General features: G+C 41.0%; 1 protein-coding gene across 7 annotated transcripts in view; it reads right to left on the reverse strand.

Moving 5' to 3' along the window:
• The window catches only part of agtpbp1 (ATP/GTP binding carboxypeptidase 1), a 426,905-nt gene that overhangs the window by 394,925 nt on the left and 11,502 nt on the right, over positions 1 to 20,478 (reverse strand). For 6 of the 7 annotated variants that reach the window (XM_068030050.1, XM_068030051.1, XM_068030047.1 and 3 more), the window contains exon 2: positions 5,008 to 5,080. In XM_068030050.1, coding sequence (XP_067886151.1) covers positions 5,008 to 5,039 — 32 coding nt within the window. In that variant the 5' untranslated portion in view covers positions 5,040 to 5,080. Of the gene's footprint in view, positions 1 to 5,007; positions 5,081 to 19,331; positions 19,474 to 20,478 lie in introns of those variants that run through there. The other variant, XM_068030049.1, reaches the window with a different exon arrangement.

The raw sequence follows: 20,478 nt of genomic DNA on the forward strand, positions 1-20,478 counted from the left end.
CAGAGAAATTTATTTTGGATTGTTCGAGCAAAGAACTGGCACAGGCCTGATGGTTTGAATGCCCTTCTTCAGTGCTTTAAATTTCTATGATTGAATATCCAGCCTAAGCCAAAAAAATGTTTTTAAAAAGGCCAAATGCAAGAAGGAAGTGGGGAAAAAGACACTTGGCTGGTAACTCCTAACACTCACAGATGCTGGATTAACTAAGACACTCTGAGGCCTGGGAAAATGTTGTTTGCCTCTCATTCAGTGCACAGAAGAACCAAAAGGGAACTGGAAAAAAAAATTAAAGATCTACATATCTGTTCAGAGTTGCAACAAGTAATTGGTATAAACTTACTCAGAACCCAGAGTATTCTTTTAAAAAAAATCTTTAAGTGTCATTACTGATAATCCAGATAAATTATGCATTCAAAAACTAGGACAAGTCCATTTACATTCTTTTTAAAATAATAAACTCAGATTAAAACTACCACAGTATATTAGTTACCAAAATATATACACCATTTCTCACTTTGACCTGAACTTCCTTGCATCTACCATTTATTTCTATGCAAACTAAATGTCGACTTACTCAAAATTCTCTCATTACTCTGGTCACATTAATCCAATTAAAAGTGTTACATCAGTATTTCTACTACATTTGTCACAAATGTATAGTAACAGAGGAGCAGGAGTTGGCCATTCAGCTCCACTATTCAATTAGACCATTGCTGATCTGTACCTCCACTCCATTTACCTGCAATTGATCCATATCCACTGATACTCAGCTGATAATTCTGTTGATCCCAGCCTCAAAAATTTCAGTTGACCCAGCATCCACAGAATTCAACATTTCCACTTCCCTTTGTGTGTAAAAGTGCTGCATGATTTCAGTCCTAAATGCCACAGCTCTAACAAAGATTGTGTTCCCTTATTCTGGATTCCCCACCAAGAAAGCAGTTTCGCTGGATCTACTCTATCTAATCCTTTTTATTATTTTAAATACTTCAATTAGGTCATCCCTTAATCTTTTAAACTCAAGGGAATACATCCCAAGTTTATGTAATGGTTATGAAAATCCCACATGCCAAATGGGAAATATTAATTACATCGATTGGAACTTTGCCAAAGACTTGTACTGGAAATTCTTACAAATGACTTTTTTTTTTAAAAAAGAGTAACCTGGTAGCCAAGATGGCCATGGCAATTTGCATATGAAACAGCAACTCAGTAGACTGGAGACAACATGACTGAGGCAACCTAACCAGAACAGATTAAATGCTCTCTGATTAAATTACCTGAGATGGCTTTCTCAACATGAACAACAGCCATTGACACCCATTGACTTTGAAAGAGCCAACAGCTGAAGGTGTGGCACCTTGAATCTCAAGAGAATTTTCCAGAAGGGCCTCATTAACCCAACAAAACAAAGAGGTTTGGGAATGTCATGTGACAACTGTGCAGCTTTGGAGAAGCTAAGCTTTGTCAGTCAGAAAGCAGAGCAGTAACTGAGAAGCCATCAAGGAGGCAGCTCGCTCTCTCTCCAGTACAGATCCAGAGAAGCCTCAGCTGCAACTGGTAAAGCCAAGTCTACAAACCACCACAACCAACACCTAGGGGACAAGGATCAACCCCCCTCTTATGCCTTCAGGAGCCCTGAGAAGCAAGCCTGAACCATACACATGGCCTAGCAAGGACTTCAGGATTACAATTTCAACTAAGGACTCCGGGACTGATAAACTGTATTTAAATTCCATCTATTCAGAACTCTACTCCAACCACCCAACTCTTTTTCCCCTCTGTAATCTGTTTGTGTGTGTGAGACTCTTATGTGAATGTGGGCGTGGATGCGTAGCGTATTTTAGTAATTTTAACTGGTTTAGAGTGTTAACTTCCTTGTTTAAACTCAAGAAAACCTGTCTGAAAAGTTCTTTGGCAATTATATTAGAGGAACAAGAGCAAGTGCTTACTGAGGTGGTAAGTTCAATCACTGCGTTAAAAGGATAAACCCTGTTGCGGTCAAACCAGAGAAGGGGCGAAAGGGGGAGCCTGAGACCCCTTCCCCACCTGGTCATAACAGAATCTTTCTTCATAATTTATCCCTGGTATCAAATCTGGTAAATCTGTGCTGTACTCTCTCCAAAGCCTGAAGTGTAGTATCCAGAAATGAATGCAACACTCTCGATAGTATCTGACCAAGCTCTATACAACTGCAATATTACATCCTTCCCCTTATATTCTAACCCTCTTGAGATACAGGCAAGCATTCCATTAGCCTCTTTGATTACTTTTGTATCGGTGCACTAGTTTTTAGTGATTTCTCTACATGAGCACACACATCCTTTTGTTCCTTTACAGTTCTTAGTCTCTCTCTATTAAGAAATCTCAAATTACTGCTTGCAACTGAAGTGCTCAACACCAAAAGGAATTAAAAGCACATTTCTTTATTCAAGCTTTATGACAGAATTTTCATGTATATTCAGCACAAACAGTTCTCAAAGCTTCATAGGGGCATTAGAGAATTACAATTTACATAATACAGGAAATCTAAATTGCTATTGCCCTCACCCCTGCACAACCTGGGTTTTTACTTCATGGGAGGTGGTGAAAGATGGGTCTAGCTAATTAAGTTCAGTTTTTTTGAGGCTATAAGCATTGTGGACAGGGGAGTGTCTATGGATGATGTCTCCATAGATTTCCAGAAAACATCTGATAAGGCTCCATACAAGAGATTATTAGCAAAATTGTGAATTGTCAATAACTGATTGAGAAGTAGGAGACAAAGTAGGGATAAAAGGAACATTTTATGATTGGCGAGATGTGACAAGTGGTGCTCCCCAGGGATTTGTTTTGGGCCTGAGCTTTTCATCAAGAACTTAGATGAAGGAATGGACAGTTGGATCCCCAAGTTTTCAGATGACACTCAATAGGAAGCACAGTTCATTGTGTAGGAAGTAGGAGCAGGAAGTAACTAAGAGACAAACAAAATAAACAAGTGAGCAAAATGATGGGAGATGGTGTTCAATGTGGGGGAAGTGCAAAGTCATCCACTTTGGATCTGAAAAAGTCAAACTGGAATATTTTCATAATGGTGATAGATTAGGAGTTTAGGAGGATTAAAGGGAATTAGGTGTTAATGTACACAAATCACCTAAGGCAAGAGCACAAGTACAGAAATTAATTAAAAATGCTAATGGATGTTGGCCTTTATGTGAAGGGGGTTACAACTCAGAAGTGAGAAAGTGATGCCTCAGTTATACACAGAGATTGGCAACGTGTCCGTGGTAAATGATGTTGAGGTCCGTGACTGGTAATTTCAGGGACGAGAAATTTCCCATTGGGTTCTTCTTTCCGACCAGAGCGGCTGTTAAAAAAAAAAATCACAAGTGTCAGTTACACAGCTGACAGGTGCTGGAAGCGGGAACAGCAGTTTCTGACTTTGGACAGTTTCGGGGTTTTCCAGCAGGTTCCTATTTTTTTTTTAAAAGCCCACCGAAAAACCCTGAATCTGTCCAAAGTTCAAATTGGCGTTCCCGCTCTCAGCAACAGTCAGAGAGAGGTGGTAGTTGAAGGGGGGGGGGGGGGGGGAGGCAAGAGTGGGTGCGGGTGGCGAGGGGGCACGGCGAGGGCACGGGCAGCGAGGGGGTACAGCGAGTGTGGAGGGCAGTGAGAGCATGGGACCCGGGTTCGGTTCTGGGTACTGCCTGTGTGGAGTTTGCAAGTTCTCCCTGTGACCGCGTGGGTTTCCACCGGGTGCTCCGGTTTCCTCCCACAGCCAAAGACTTGCAGGTTGATAGGTAAATTGGCCATTGTAAATTGTCCCTAGTGTAGGTAGGTTGTAGGGAATATGGGATTAATGTAGGATGAGTATAAATGGGTGGTTGTTGGTCAGCACAGATTCGGTGGGCCGAAGGGCCTCTTTCGGTGCTGTATCTCTCTATGACTCTCCATGACTCTATGAATGGTGAGGGGGCACAGCGAGAGCGCACGCGGAGAGCGGGCAGCGACAGTCCACGCGTGCAGTGGGCAAGGTGGCAAGAGCACACGCTTGAGGACAGAAAGTGATCAAGATCACTCCTGACAGATGGACATCCATCTGGATTCTCTGCATTGCTACATCGAGCGTGCAGGCAGACATTGACTACTTATGCAAGTAAAAACAATGCCAGATATCTCACTAAATAGGCAGAAATTAGTTTTTAATCGTACTGTGTTTTGATGGCATTAGGTTGGCTCTAGACTTTATATACAGATTAATTGCCCCCATGTTCGATAATTTTGTCAAATGCCTGTGGTGCAACATGTTGGTGCCTATCCCTGGTTATATAGAAGTTCAGTCAGACTGTGTCTGGAGTGATGCATTCAATTTTGAGTACCAAACCTGAAGAAAGCTCCATTGGCTTTAGATGCAGTCCAGAATCATCAGAATTACCTCAAGAAAAAAAAAAGTTAAACTCAGTGCAGGCTGCATAAAAATGGCTTGCTTTCTCGAGTTTAGAAAGTTGAAGATTAATCCACGTCTTTAAAATGATAGAGGCAGCTAAAGGGAAACTATTTTCTTTGGTGGGGGGAACAAGAAAGAATATTTTTAAGATTTCTGCTGGGTCATTTTGGAGAGAAGTCAGGAAGCACTTTTTTTTTAAATTACAAGGAGAATGAAAATCTGGATCTTGTTTAGACAAAGCGCTGTTAATAGTGGGTTACTTGAATCTTTCAAGACTGAGATCAATATTTTTTGTTGGGTATTGGGATCAAAGTATGTGGAGCAAAGGCAGGTAAAGAGTTGAGGCACAGATCAGCCATGATCTGAAAACTGTGGAACAGGCTTGAGAGGCTAATGGGCCTACTCCTGTTCCTATGACTATAATATTCCTAAGAGCAAGTCTGTGACTAGAACAGGTATGTGTAAACAATTCTTCCATCTGTAGTTTTAAGTATGGAAGCACAACGAAAATGAAGATGCACAAATTAAACTAACTTTTCATGCCAATAAAATTCAGTCGTTTCTGTCTTTCATCTACTCACCCTTTTTCTGTTGACACTTTGACTTTGTTCATTTTGGCTAAAATCCCTCTTTCACTTTGGCATTTCAAACAATCTGAAATTAAAACATTTTCATAAATTTAAAATATAATTCAAGAATTTTTTGAGGCTTTCTTTAAAAAAACTAAGCTAATTTTTGAGGACATGCACATTGTTTTTCAAGTGCTCTCCTCACACTCTGTTCCTTTCACAGGCTACACACTGCCTGTATTGGAGAAGATAAAGTTCACAGCCTGTTTCCAAATCACTGCTGTCACACTCGGTCACTTAGAAGAAAATGTGGGCGAGATGAACAGTCATCTGTCTATATTTCCTCCCCCCTACTTTTTTTTTTAAATGGCAAATGTATTTGGTTTCTGCACATGCCTCTAATCGGCAATTCATTTATTGGTACGACATGCACTGCATCAGTTATGAACAATTTGATTGCACAAGTCCCATAATATAACAACTCATAGCGAACTGCAAATAAAATCTAATGAATACAACACATATTATTAATGCAACTGATGGTTGTAATACAACCAAGATTCTGAAATATAGTTGTTCACAACCATTGAAAGAATATAATGACTTGCATCATCTCTCCATCAGAACGGAATTTAATAACAAATCAACAACAGATAATAGGCATCTAGAAGAACTGGGAGAGTTCCTGGAGACAGAGGTGCTCAAAAAGGAAATAAATTCTCAGAAGGATACTTTGAGAGAGTACTTTTTTTCTTCAAGTAATCCTCCCTTACATTATTTAAAATAGATAAAGCTACAAATATGGGTTATGATAGAAATCTGGTCATTTTTCTGGCCCAACACACCATTTAAAGTTTCCTCCTGCTCTCAATCAATCCAGTGGTGTCAATTACAGTCACATGCATCTTAGTATGCCCCATAGTTTCTTTCAAGTAATTTTATACATATTTTTATTTTCTCTTGACTCTGGTTTAAGGCCCTATAGTGGTCTTATCCTCAAGTATATGTTGCAAGGAGAAAGGGGAAACAATATGTTACTGCACTGAGAAATTTCAAACAAGCAGCTTGCCAGGTGCAATGAACTCTCCCTCCAATCTTTAAGTGGATAAATATTTCCTCTGTGCCAATGCTTGCACACAACGATCCAGATCAATCCCCAATCTGTAGGGAGTGAGGTAACCTCAGCCAGAACAGCAACAGGGGTACTACAAGTGACCACAGCAACAGTGGATTAGAAATACAATTCAGGATTCTCATCCAAATCAAAATCAACTTTTTCAAAGCTAGAAAAAGGGCAGAATGAGTATCAGGTTTGATTGTTGTGCCCACTACAGTTAAATAGCCTGAAAAGCACCTTAGGATGTTTTACTACGTTAAAGGCATGATATGAATGCAAGTTTTGTTGTTGTCTAGGCTCTCATATTAAAAATGACCAGTGGTGGGAGGTATTGGCAGCAACGGAAGCATTATCCAGCATAAACTGGAGTCTTCATACTGGTTTCCACATAGGTTTCCCCAAAGAATTAATCCGACGTTCTTTGCAGTATACATCACCAAAGGCAAAAGGTGACTGCATTTCTCTAAATTACCTACAATTGAAGCAACTACTTACAGGTTATTAATTGCTCGGAAAGTTTCTGCGACAAATGGAGACGTCGTGTAGGTTGATTTCTGGAATACTGTAATGAGGCAATGTTGAATCATCTACCACAGGTATGGATTTCTTTATAATTGGTCGAAAGAAAGAGTTTAACCTTGACATAAAATGCTGGCCCTAGTCTACTCCATTTCACTTTCTAACCTGGAACTACCATTCATTATTACTTTTCAGTACTTTTGTCTTATATGAAGCTGATTTTTTTTGGTGCCGGGGGGGGGGGGAGACCATCCAACTGCACATAACATTAATATTTCCCTTTCCTTCCTTTTTAAATGCATATAAACTGTTTCAAATATTAGCTGAAAAAAATTTGCAACCTTAGACATCAACTTGTGTGTGATGACTATATTATCCATTACAGACAAAGCCATTGTGCAAAGATTCTGCTGTTCCAGGCAATCCACTACAGAATTGGAAGGTGAACTTTGCTAACAGTAATGCAGACATGGTCTTATAACCACAATTAGTTTGCGAAAGATGTGTTATGTTTAGTAAAATGATTGCACTTGGCGAAAAGTGTGCTACTATCTAGTCTGATACTTGCAAGCAGTCCTGTTATTTAAGAATTACTGTTGTGCCAAAAATATTTTGATTGCAAAGCAAATAAAATGTACAAACACAGACTTTGTACTAAAGTCAAATCAAAATAAAGCACACGAGTTGGGATCTTGTATCTGGAAGGAGTTCAGAAAATAACTGCATTAATTCGATAAATTAAGTTCAACTACAGATGACAACTTCGATTTTCTTACATCTCAGCTTGCAACTTAAAAAGATACCAGAAGTATATCCCAGGCAATGTCTTTCCAACTGATCAATTCTTCTCCTATCACTATACTGCACCTTGGGTTGAGACAATCTCGTGGAGCTCAGTGAGCCATAAATAGGAGTTACAGCCCAGACACTACCCCAGGTTTAGTATGATCAGTAAAGTTAACAGTCACTTTCTTTGTTACTTTTACAACTAAGGAAAAAAATGGAGGTTAAGACGTCTGAAAAATAGTGCTGATTGCTGTAGTGTTTTTTCACACAGTTCAGTTTTAGGAAGGCTAATCTATAATTTATAATCTGATCAGGTTTATTCTTCCATTATCCACTGTCTAGGATTACAAGAAGGCTCAAGGTCATATCCAACAAGATAAATACAGTTAACAAAAGGCTTCTGTTCAACTCTTGGGCTTCACAACAATATTGATGTGTGTATATTCAAGGGAGCTCTCCTCGCTTTCAAGCACATGCAAAAGAGAACAATCTGGTTTAAAAGTCTAAAGAGCTAACAGATAGTCTATAATTGTGTGCTTACTTCTGGTATGCATCTCCTGGCATCAGATTACAGTGAAAAATAATTTGTTTTGAGTGGGCATGTCTACATTTGCGATCAATGACATGCTCATCACTAAAACTGAAAGCAATCTAATAAATTATTCATCCACTATCACAATAATAGCTTTCACTTCAAATAATGCACCCGATCACAATTATTTTAAAATACAAAGGTTTAGAATTACAATAGCAGACAGCATATTCACTGTTTTATCTTATATTAACCTGAACTTCAACATTTGTAGCATTTCTTTAATTCTCAATGTTGTCCATTTTCCACATCAGTCATCCAATTCCTTATCATTGGTTCCTCACTGAAACTTAAATTACTTTCTGATTCGTGCCCTTCCCATTTTCCTCCTCTGCATTCTACTTCAACTCAGATCTGATGAGATGAAAGTGCTTATGTTGATTCTGATATTGCTACTGCTCACTCACCAAAGCTCCCTTGAATCATGTGACTCTAACCTACTTTTGACTACAAATACTGTCTCCTCAAAATCACCTGCTGGATCTATTGTTCTCCTGACATGGTTGAGGGTAGGGAAGCATATCTTTTGTCTTGCCCTCCCATTTCTTTGATGTCCCCATACTATATCGTGGCAGATGGGTCAATGATGCTCCCAGTCCTCTTCCATGCTCTAGAACCAAACACTGACAAGTGCAAAAGTGATATTTAAACTGTTCATACCTCTCCGTAGGAAAGCATAATGGCACATGAACTACTACTGGGGAGGATGATTTAGGTGCGAGACTGCATTCTAACTCTGATGCACCACACTAGGGTTCTACTATATGACAAACAAGTATTCTAGATAGCTCAGTTAATGTGATAGCATCCTGTAAGTATCAACCAGAAAATCAGAGTTCTCAATCTATCCTGAAGCTGTCTAGAGGCATGGGTCTGCCCAGGGAAAAGGCAAGTGAAAGTTGATCACCTCTACCCGAACAACCAGAATTGGTAGGTATGTGAAAAGTACCTTGAATGCCAAAGAACCTTCATATTTTGTACATCTGCAAGCAAAACAAGTGAGAATTCAGCCCCTTCTGTATTCCATAATGTACTTGTTTGCCAATGTGTATTCAAGTTTACCGAATTAAGCATTGCCATGTACTAACACATTTAATCTTTGCACAATGGAAGGAAGTTTGATTCCAAATAATATGGTAGAACATGCAAAAATTTTGAATGGCAGTTAGTATAAACCACCAAGAGCAAGGACATTATAAATCAAAATTCTTGTGAAAAATTTAACTGGGTCTGGCACATCACAGAAGCTATGGTATGAGAAGAACAAAAGGTTAAAAGACATGGAGTTCTGTACTCGAGTGATGAAGCCAATAGCCTTATTAGGGTCATACATCATAGATTTAAGATTTTGATAATTGAAAACAGTGGCTGCTTTAAATCCACTTTAACCATTATTAAAAAATGGGGAAACACATGATGAAAACATGGCAGCTCACGTTGCAAAGCATTACCAGCAATATGGAGATGTCTATTTCTGGAATTTCCTGACCTCGGAGGTTATCAAACATTATTTACATTCAACATGTTTTTAAAAAAGTATTTTGCTTCTCCTCTTCAACAGCACTAGCTGACAAGGTATTTGGATGACGTTTCCAGATATCTGGCAATTTTCTTTATTATTCTTTCATGGAATGTGGGCATCACTGGCAAGGCCAGCATTTGTTGCCCAGCCCTAATTGCTCGAGAAGGTGGTGTTGAGCTGCCTTCTTGAACCGCTGCAGCCTAACTGGTGCTGGTACATCCACAGTGCTGTTAGGGAGGGAGTTCCAGGATTTTAATCCAGCAACAGTGAAGGAATGACAATATATTTCCATATCAGAATGGTGTGTGATTTGGAGGGGAACTTAGGAAGATAGGAACAGGAGTAGGCCATTCAGCCTCTCGAGCCTGTCCCGCCATTCAATGAGATCATGGCTGATCCGCAGCCTAACTCCATATACCTGCCTTTGGCCCATATCCCTTGATATCTTTGCTTAACAAAAATCTGTCTATCTCAGATTTAAAATTAACTGTTCTAGCTTCAACTGCTGTTTGTGGGAGAGAGTTCCAAACCTCTACCACCTTTTGTGTGAAGAAGTGTTTCCTAATATCTCTCCTGAACTGTCTGGCCTTAATTTTTAGACTATGCCCCCTAGTTTTAGAATCTCCAATCAGTGGAAATAGTTTATCGTTATCTAGCCTGCCTTTTCCTGTTAATATTTTGAAGACTTCGATCAGATCACCCCTTAACCTTCTAAATTCTAGCGAAAACAGGCCTAATTTGTGTAATCTCTCCTCATAACTTAACCCCTATAAATCCAGGTATCATTCTTATAAACCTACGTTGCACTCCCTCCATGGCCAATATATCCTTCCTAAGGTGTGGTGTCCAGAACTGCTCACAGTACTCCAAGTGGTGTCTAACCAGGGTTTTGTACAGCTGCAGCATAACCTGTGTCTTTATACTCCAATCCTCTGGATATAACGGCTAGCATTCCATTAGCCTTTTTGATTATTTTCTGCACTTGCTCGGGGCATTTTAAAGATCGATGCACCTGAACCCCCAAGTCTCTTCGGACATCCACTGTACTTAACCTCTTCCCATTTACAAAGTACTCTGCTCAATCCTTTTTTGGTCTAAAATGGATAACCTCACACTTGCCCACATTGAAATCCATCTGCCACAGTTTTGCCCATTCACCTAGTCTGTCAATATCTCCTTGCAATTTTATGCTATCATCTAGACTGTTGACAATGCCGCCCAACATTGTATCATCAGCAAATTTGGATATATGACTTACTATGCCATCATCCAAGTCGTTAATAAATAATGTGAATAATTGAGGCCCCAACACAGGTCCCTGTGGGACACCACTAGTCACATCCCGTCAATTGGAGTACTTATCCATTATCCCCACTCTGTCACCTACCACTCAACCAACTTCCTAACCATGTCAATAATTTGCCCTCAACTCCACGGGCTTCTACCTTAGTTAACAGTCTCTTATGTGGGACTTCATCAAATGCCTCTGGGCGTCCATATAAATAACATCCATAGACACTCCCCTGTTGACTACCTTAGTCACCTCTTCAAAAAATTCGATGAGATTTGTCAGGCATGACCTTCCCGTCATGAATCCATGCTGGCTGTCCCTGATTAACTGAAATTTCAAGATGTTCAGTCACCCCATCCAGCAACTTGCCCACCACAGATGTCAGGCTAACTGCTCTGTAATTTCCTTGGTTCCCCCTTTCACCTTTCTTAAAAACTGGAGTGACATGTGCAACTTTCCAATCCAGAGGGACCACTCCTGAATCTAGGGAACTCTGAAAGAATCCAGTTAGAGCATCTGCAATGTGCTCCCCTACTGCCTTTAACACCCTCGGATGGAAACGATCAGGTCCTGGGGATTTCTCACTCTTTGGTTCCATTAATTTCCTTGTTACTGATGTTTTACTTACGTTAATTGCATGCAGTCCCTGTCCCCTAACCGGCTATTAATTTTTCCGGGACTTCGGCAAGTTATCCTCCTTTTCAACTGTAAATACTGAGGCAAAGTAATTGTTCAACATGTCTGCCATTTCCCCATTATCAATGACAATATCTCCATTTTCAGCTTTTAGTGGGCCAACTTGCAGATGGTGGCATTCCCATGCATCTGCTGTCCTTGTTCTTCTAGGAAGAGGTCGCGGATTTGGATGTGCTGTCGAAGGAGGCGTGGCAAGTTACTGCAGTGCATCTTGTAGATGTTACATACTATTGCCACTGTGCATCGGTGGTGGAAGGAGTGAATGTTGAAGGTGGACGCGGTGTCGATCAAGCGGACTGCTATGTCCTGGATGGTGTTGAGCTTCTTGGGTGTTGTTGGAGCCACACACATCCAGGCAAGTGGAGAGTATTTCATCACACTCCTGACTTGTGCCTTGTAGACAGGCTGTGGGGAGACGGGCGATGAGTTACTCACTGGAGAATTCCCAGCCTCTGACCTGCTCCTGTAGCCACTGTATTCATGTGGCTGCTCCAGGTCAGTTTCTGGTCAACTGTAACGTTTAGGATGTTGATAGTGGGGGATTCAGCAATGGTAATGCCATTGAATGTCAAGAGGACATGGTTAGATTCTCTCTAGCTTGAGATGGTCAATTTCTGTTACTGAACAATGGTGTACTAATCACCAGTCTAATCAATGTTCCTCACTTCCCAGCGGGAAAGTGCCCAGGATCTGCACAGTGTGCTGCCTCCTCTCCTTGCCCCAAACGCACCCCGCCAAAATCAGAAAAACAAAATTGAAAATTCACATACGGAGAATCACTGTCATAAACTCAGATCATGCCCGAAGACTAGCACCTGCTAACATCATGTGCCACCAAGCTGCACTATAAATGACAGTATTCTGAAATGGCATACATTAAAGATAAAAATATAAACAGAAGCTTACTAATTATTTTCATTATATCTTTTATTTGGATTAATAGATTTCACCAAAGACAACATTTCCCTAAAATTCCACCATTCTACTGAAAAAAAACTATTAGAATCATAGAGTCAGTCATTTTTGGCACAGGAGCCATTCGACCCATCAAGTCCATGCCGGCTCTCCATGGAGCTATCCAGTCAGCCTCACTCCCCTGCTCAATCTCCACAACACTGCAAGTGGCCATCCAATTTCCTTCTAAGTCGTATTACTTCAACATTAGCTCCTAGCAACCTGAATGGTTGCAGTTTATGAAATATAAAAAGTTACCCATGCAAAGAATTCATGGTTCTCAAGCATCTGGAGAAAAAACACTCAACTTAATTTACCAATAATTCAGTTTTATTGAGCTTTGAAATAAAATATTGTTAATAAAGCTATATATAGTATTTCACAGAAATTATGGTCAATCTCAAATTTAAAGCAATAACTATTTATGGCAGTATTTGCCATTGTACATCGATAGGTTTATGATCACGAGTCCGAATTAGACTCTCAGCAATAGCTACGATTTCAAGTAAACAGTGGACCATTTCCAACTGCTTATGTTCTAGTTGATAAAACTTTATTTGTTGCTTTGTTCTCAAATTACTAAACCCCTCTTATCCCAACCTCCCCCCACCACAAATTTAAATGAACAGCCTATCCTGATGAAAGCTCATCGTCCTGAAATGGAAACTTGGTTTCTTTCTCCACACATGCTGCCTGACCTGCTGAGTACTTCCAGAATTTTCTGTTTTTATTCCACTAAAACATGTACTTGTAATGATTTAAGTTGGAGACTCTGAAGCAGCACCAAGTAGACAAACAGCTGAAAAACAAAAGCATTATTTATTTTTAAAATGAAACTTCAAAACACATGCTTCCCACAATCCTTAATATGAGTGTGCTGTCTCAAAAAGCAGTAAACTCTAAACCAGTAAAAAAAAAGTGATTTGAGAACCTGGCTACTGCATGCAAAAATATTGTGATAGTTTAATCTAAACGTGTTGCTAATTTCAATTCAGCTCAAAGTTCACTTTGCCCATTATAGATAATGGGGATGGATAGAGGGGTCAGAGATTATAGATCAAATCAATGTCTTTAGTGGTAACAGCCGAAGTGTAGCTTAGTTATACATGAAGTTAACATTATTCTACTGTACAAGTTTAATAAATGCTTTGTTTTATTCAATCACAGGATGTGACGTTATTGCCCATCCCTGATTGCCGGGAGTGGTGAGCCACCTCGTTGAACCACTGCAGTCCATGTAGTGAAGGTAATCCTACAATGCTGTTAGATATGAAGTTCCAGCATTTTGACCCAGTGATGGAGGAATGGCAACACAGTTCCAAGTGGGGATAGTGTGAGACTTGAAAGGGAACTTGCAGGTGGTGGCTTTCCCATACACCTGCTGCCCTTGTTTTTTCCAGGTGGTAGAGGTCACATGTTTGTAAGGTGCTGTTGAAGAAGTCTTGGCAAGTTATTGCAATGCATCTTGCAGATGGTACACACTGGCAGACTCAGTGGGTGGTGGCGCAGGGAGTGAATGTTTAAGGTGGTCCTTTGTCCTGGATGGTGTTGAGCATCTTGAATGATGTTGGAACTGCACCCATCCAAGCAAGTCGACATAGCACATCACATTCCTGACTTGTACCATGTAGGTGGTGGAAAGATTTCAGGGAGTCAGGGCATGATTCACTGGCCACAGAATACCCAACTTCGAACTGTTCTTGTTGCCACAGTATTTATACGTCTGGTCCAGTTAAGTCTCTAATCAATGGCAATCTTCAGGATGTTGATGGCATGGGATTCAATGCTTGTAATACCATTGAATGTCAAGAGGAGATGGTTAGACTCTCCCTTGTAGAAGATAGTCACTGCCTGACACTTGTGTGGCACGAATATTAGTTATCAGCCTAATCTGACTGTTGTCCAGATCTTGCTGAATGTGCACAAGGACTGTTGTGAGGAGTTATGAATGGAACTGAACATTACAATCAGCAGCAAATATCTCCACTTCTGACTTTACGATGGAGGGAAAGGCAGTGATGAAGTAACTGAAGATGGTTTGGCTGAGGATACTGCCCTGAAGAATTCCTGCAGCGATGTCCAAGGGCTGAGATGATTGGCCTCCTACATTGCAACCATCTTCCTTTGTGCTACATCGGCTCCAGCCAGTGAAGAGTTTTCCCCAATTCCACTAGGGGACCTTGATGCCACAGTCAAGTGCAGCAACTCTCTGCTTCTTGTGGACAGGACATACCCAGGCAATTTTCCACTTTCCTGGGTAGAGGCCAGTGTTGTAGCTGTACTAGAACAGATTGGCTAAAGTCATGACTAGTTCTGGAACACAAGTCTTCAGTACTACAGCCTAGACGCTGTCACAGTCCATAGCTTTTGCTGTATTCAGTGTTATCAGCCGTTTCTTGATATCACATGGTCTGTACTGAACTGGCTGAAGACTGGCTTCTGTGATGATAGGGACCTCAGAAGCAGCCCAAGATGAAGCATCCACTCACACTTCTGGCTGAAGATGGTTGCAGCCTTGTCTTTTACACTAGTGTGAACTCCACCATCATTGAGGATGGAGATGTTCATGGAGCCTCATGTTAGTTCTTTAATTACCTTCCATCATTCTCAACTGGAAGTGGCAGGACTGCAGAGCTTTGATCTGATTCACTGCTTGTGGGATCATTTAGTTTTCTCTATAGCATACTGCTACTGCAGTTTAGCATGCACCAGGTTGGCACCTCACTTTTAAGCACACCTGCTGCTGGTCCTGGTCTGCTTTTCTACATTCCTCGTTGAACTAGGGTTGATCCTGTAACCTGTTGGTAATGGTAAAGTAAGGGATATGGCAGTCCATGAGGTTTACAGACTGTGATGGAATACAATTTTGCTGCTGCTGATGGCCTACAGTGCCTCATCGATGCCCAGTTTTGACCTGCTAGATTCATTCTGAATCCATCCCATTTGGCACAGTAGTACCGCTACATAACATAATCGAGGGTGCCCTCAGTGGGAAGACAGGATTTCATCTTGACAAGGACTGTGTTGTGGTCACTATCAGTACTGCCATGGGCAGATGCATTTACAACAGGCGGATTGGCGAGAACAAGGTTAAATTGCTTCTTCCTTCTTGTTGGTTCTCTGGGCCTTCTGATGGATACATCCTTCAAGACTCGGCCAGCTTGGTCAGTGTAGTGGTGCTACCAAACCATTCAGCGATGGACTTGAAGTCTCCAACTTAGAGTACATTCTTGCTACCCTCAGTGTTTCTTCCAAGTGGCCTACATGTGACTCCAGACCCACAGCCATGTGGTTGACTCATAACTGCCCTCTGAAATGGCCTAGAAAGCCACTCAAGTTGTACAAAACCTCTACACAAAAGCTGAAAAGGAATAAAACCAGTCAGAACACCCGACATCAACCTAGGCACCAGAAACAACGGTAAACCCAGCCCTTTCGACCCTGCAAAGTCCTCCTTACTAAGATCTGGAGGCTTGAGCCAAAATTGGGAGAGCTGTCCCACAGACTAGTCATGCAACAGCCTGACAGTCATACTCACAGAAACATACCTTACATTCAACATCCCAGACACCACCATCACCATTACTGTCCCAGCAGGACAGACTCAACTAAGACGGCAGCACAATGGTACACAGTCAGGAGGGAATTGCCCTGGGAGTCTTCAACATTGACTCTGGACTCCATGAAGTCTCACAGCATCAGGTCAAACATGGGCAAGGAAACCTCCTGCTGATTACCACCTACTGCCCTCCCTCAGCTGATGAATCAGTACTCCTCCATGTTGAACACCACTTGGAATAAGCACCAAGGGTAACAAGGGCACAGAATGTACACCGGGTGGGGGACTTTAACATCCATCACCGAGAGTGGCTCAGTAGCACATTCAGGTTTGGGTTAAGTAGCAAATAATATTCGTGCTTCACAAGTGCTGGGCAATGACAATCTCCAACAAGAGAGAAACCAACCATCTCCCCTTGATATTCAACAGTATTACATCACTGAATCCCCTATCAACATCCTGGGGGGTCACCAGTGACCAGAAACTGAACTGGACCAGCCATATAAATAACTGTGGCTACAAGAGCAGGTCAGAGGCTAAGAATTCTGCAGCAAGTAACCCACCTCCTGATACCCCAATACCTGTTCACCATCTACAAGACACAAGTCAGGAGTGTAATGGAATACTCTCTACTTGCCTGGATGAGTGCAGCTCCTACAACACTCGGGAAGCTCAACACCATCTAGGACAAAGCAGCCTGCTTGATTGGCACCCCATCCACCACCTTCAACATTCACTTCCTCACACACAGTGGCAACAGTGTGGCAACAAGATGCACTACAGCAACTCACTACGCCTCCTTCACCAGCAACTTCCAAACTCGCGACCTCTGTCACCTAGGACAAGGTCAGCAGATACATGGGAACACCACCTGCAAGCTCTCCTCCAAGTAACACACCATCCTGACTTGGAAATAAATTATCCTTCCTTCACTGTCGCTGGATCAAAATCCTGGAAATACCTCCCTAACAGCACTGTGGCTGTACCTGAACAAGGTAGACTGAAGCACTTCAAGGCGGCAACTCACTGCCACCTTCTCAAGAGCAATTAGGGATGGGCAATAAATGTTGGTCTAGCCAGCAGCGCCCACATCACATGAAATGAATCATGAAAAAAAAACAGTTGAGCGAGGGTGGTACATGCTATTCAGCAGGTTTCCTTGTCCAAATTTGCCCTGATACCGTAAGACCTCATGGGGTCTGGAGTCAATGTTGAAGACTCCCACGGCTACTCTGTCAGGACTATAAACCACTGCGCTGCCATCTCGGGTGGGGTCCATTCTGCTGATGGGACAGGACACACCCAGGAATGGTGATGGAGTCTGGGTCATTGGCCGAAAGGTATGATTCAGTCAGTATGACCACATCAGCCTGTTGTTTAAAACATTTAAGGTTTTCATTCGTATGAATACAGTAAAGCTTTTCCACATGTACTATAAAGCAATTACAAACTTTCCATATTGAATGTAACCATGAGATTTCTATTATTTTTTAATACAAAGATATATGGAAAATGTGTTTTAGAAATAGCTAAAATCAAGATGGAGATTGGGTTAAAATGGAAACTGCCTTTCCCTTCAAAAAAATGGAAACTGCATCCCAGTTGGCCTCATGTTGCAGGTATGTTCTTTGAACAGTAGGATTTAGAAACCTTGGTTCTTGATGCTCATCAAATTACTGTTCCTTTGAATGACAGTGAGTATTTGCCCATTCAAAATATGATCGGTTTACATTTCTCACAGGTTTCAACTTATGTAAGTATGTAGTTAAATGCATTACATCCTAAATGACAACTATCACATGGGGCTCTTTCAGGAAGGAATTCAAAATATATGTTTAAAGCATCAGCAAGTCCTAGATAACAACCAGCTTGTCTATTAGCATAAAATGCAAACGTCTATCATTGTGTCTTCAATTTTGATTTAAATATGACTGATCTTTATTCTAATACCTTTTGATCTGGAACATATACTGCAGACTTTTGTCAGTATCTTCAGATCAGTTCCTAGAATCCATGCATGGTCTTGATAAGAATCACACATCATATTGCATTGCTGAAGGTCTATGAAAGACTTTCATCTAAAAGCCAATATCGCCTTGCATTCACTGCAAGAAATACATTCGACAGAAGGTATCTTAACATTTTGCAGACCAATCTGTACTATTGACGCCTTACTGTTTCTGTCTAGTTAACTTTACATGAACTCAAAGAAATAAGTTTCACTGATAGGGTTACATGAAGAAAGGCAGTGCAGACTTGTGTGGAGCATAAATACTGGCATGAACCTGTTGATTGAACAGCCTGTTTCTGTGCCTTACATGCTATGTAAATTTATCTATAGAGGCTGGAACAATAGTCTAGGGGACAGGAAAACATAATGGGTACGACATGTTCTCCAGTGTGTTATGCTGAGTTGAGGGGCAGTCAGTTCCTTGACACATACATTAACTGAGTGAAATATGAAGTGTGCAGATTTCAGTTCATAAGAGATTTCATCTGCCTTTTTTGCTTGGTATTTTGCATGTAAATTCTATGCCATTAATACAGGCCAATGTTTAATAAATATTTTGATGCAAGTTACTTTTCATACCTTACTATCATTAAGTAGATGCAAGTACAAACAACTGATTAGTAAGTAGGAATTCCTAACTTTTCCTGCAAATGCAATATAGCAGTAATCAACATCAGCAGCAAACACACAATGTTCTTATTTGTGTTAAAAGATTAGAAGCATTCATTCTAATTTGAATCCAAACGTTCAATTATTTCAGAATATAAAATTAATTGAAGAGTGCAATTTTAAGTGGCTACCAAATACTGATAGCAGTAGAAAAGTAGATCCAACTAAGTCTCCTTGAGCATCACGTAAAGAATTTACCTTATTTTGATATATTACATTAGCTTGCAATAACCTGAGGATTAAAATTGCAAGTGCATGTTCAAATGCTATGAAAGGTGTGAAACGTGGTATAACTAGGTTAAGATTTACGTTACTGGTTATTTAGTTCCAATTTTTATAAAATCACTGATTAACAATACGCACAGGGATTCAGGTTTTACTGTGGTAGCACAGTACACCAAAGCTTAAGCAAATGAGCGACACTATGCAAATAGAAAGATGGGGCCTGTCACTGGCCAAACTGACCGCCAGTCAGCATTTTTATTACATATCCCCTAACAGTCTGCAGAACAGTGGGTTTCCTGGTTTCAGTACCTAAGGTTTACAGCATGCACGTTGCATTAGACATTTTTTAAACAAACGGTGAAAGCGGTAGCAGACCCACTGAAACAAATTCCTACCATATATCAGAGAGGTTGTTGCCTCTTTCGTTCTGTGTGTCGGAAGAGCAGTTACTGTACCAAATGCCTTACCGCATGCGTCGGAACGCCGCTGTTTTGATACAAACCTCTCGAACGCCTCCCAGCTCCTATCCTAATGACAGGGCACGTCACTACGCATCAGTCAGTCACTGAGACCCAGCCCTGCAAAACTACACCATTCGTCCAAAACTCTCCGTACCTTCCGTTCACAGAGACTCTTATTTGAGAGGTTTGAAAATGCAATCTGTTCTGACTTGTCCCATTCTGAAAATTTAGTATTCGCTCAGTAAATGTGGTAACGGGGTTGTATTCGGTCTCTTTTTCGAAAACATAGTAAATTGTATCTCGACATTTTAACGGTCCCGTATCGAGTACGGCTAAGGGCCGACGCCCATACTGTTGCTGTATTATACGACGGGTTATTGGTATTTTACATCCGTGTTGATGAATGCTTAAATCATGTTGTGTATTACTTGATTCTCGAATGCAGTCTTTCCCCTCATTTATTACCTATTCAAACTATTGCTGCTGCATTGAAACATTTGATAGACTTGAAATGCTAAAGTTGGAATGTCACCATCTGCCTTTGGATGACAATTGAAAAGACCTTGTTTATGGAGTTACTTCGTAATTCCCATCCCCAGGCCAGGTAAATCACTCATTTGGAGTGAAGTTTACTAAAATCTGATCGACTTCTATGCACTTACAAAGAAAACAGCAGCTTCATGCTTTCAAATAAGTTTAGGTGTTTATTGCTGATATTTTTTACAAAATCATTCGTTGGACTTGGCTGTCATTGCCATGGACAGCATTTGCTGTCTTTGAGACGATAGTGGTGGGCCTTTGTGAACTGAAGTTCACATGTTGGAGGTACTCCCACAGTACTGTTAGGAAGGGAGCTCCAGGATTTCGACCCAGTGACTTGCTTGGGCCTCCTTGACAGCATGTCCCAAATCCACAACCTCTACTGCCTAGAAGGATAAAGGTACTAGGCGCATGGGAACGCAATCACCTCCAATTCCTCTCCAACACTTGCATCATTATGACTTGGACATATATTGCTGTTCTTTCATCGACATTGTGTCAAAATCTAGGAACTCCCTGCCTAACTGTACTGTGGGAGTGC

The sequence above is a fragment of the Heterodontus francisci genome, chromosome 4 (genome assembly GCF_036365525.1).
Source record: "Heterodontus francisci isolate sHetFra1 chromosome 4, sHetFra1.hap1, whole genome shotgun sequence".
NCBI classification, from domain to species: Eukaryota; Metazoa; Chordata; class Chondrichthyes; order Heterodontiformes; family Heterodontidae; genus Heterodontus; species Heterodontus francisci.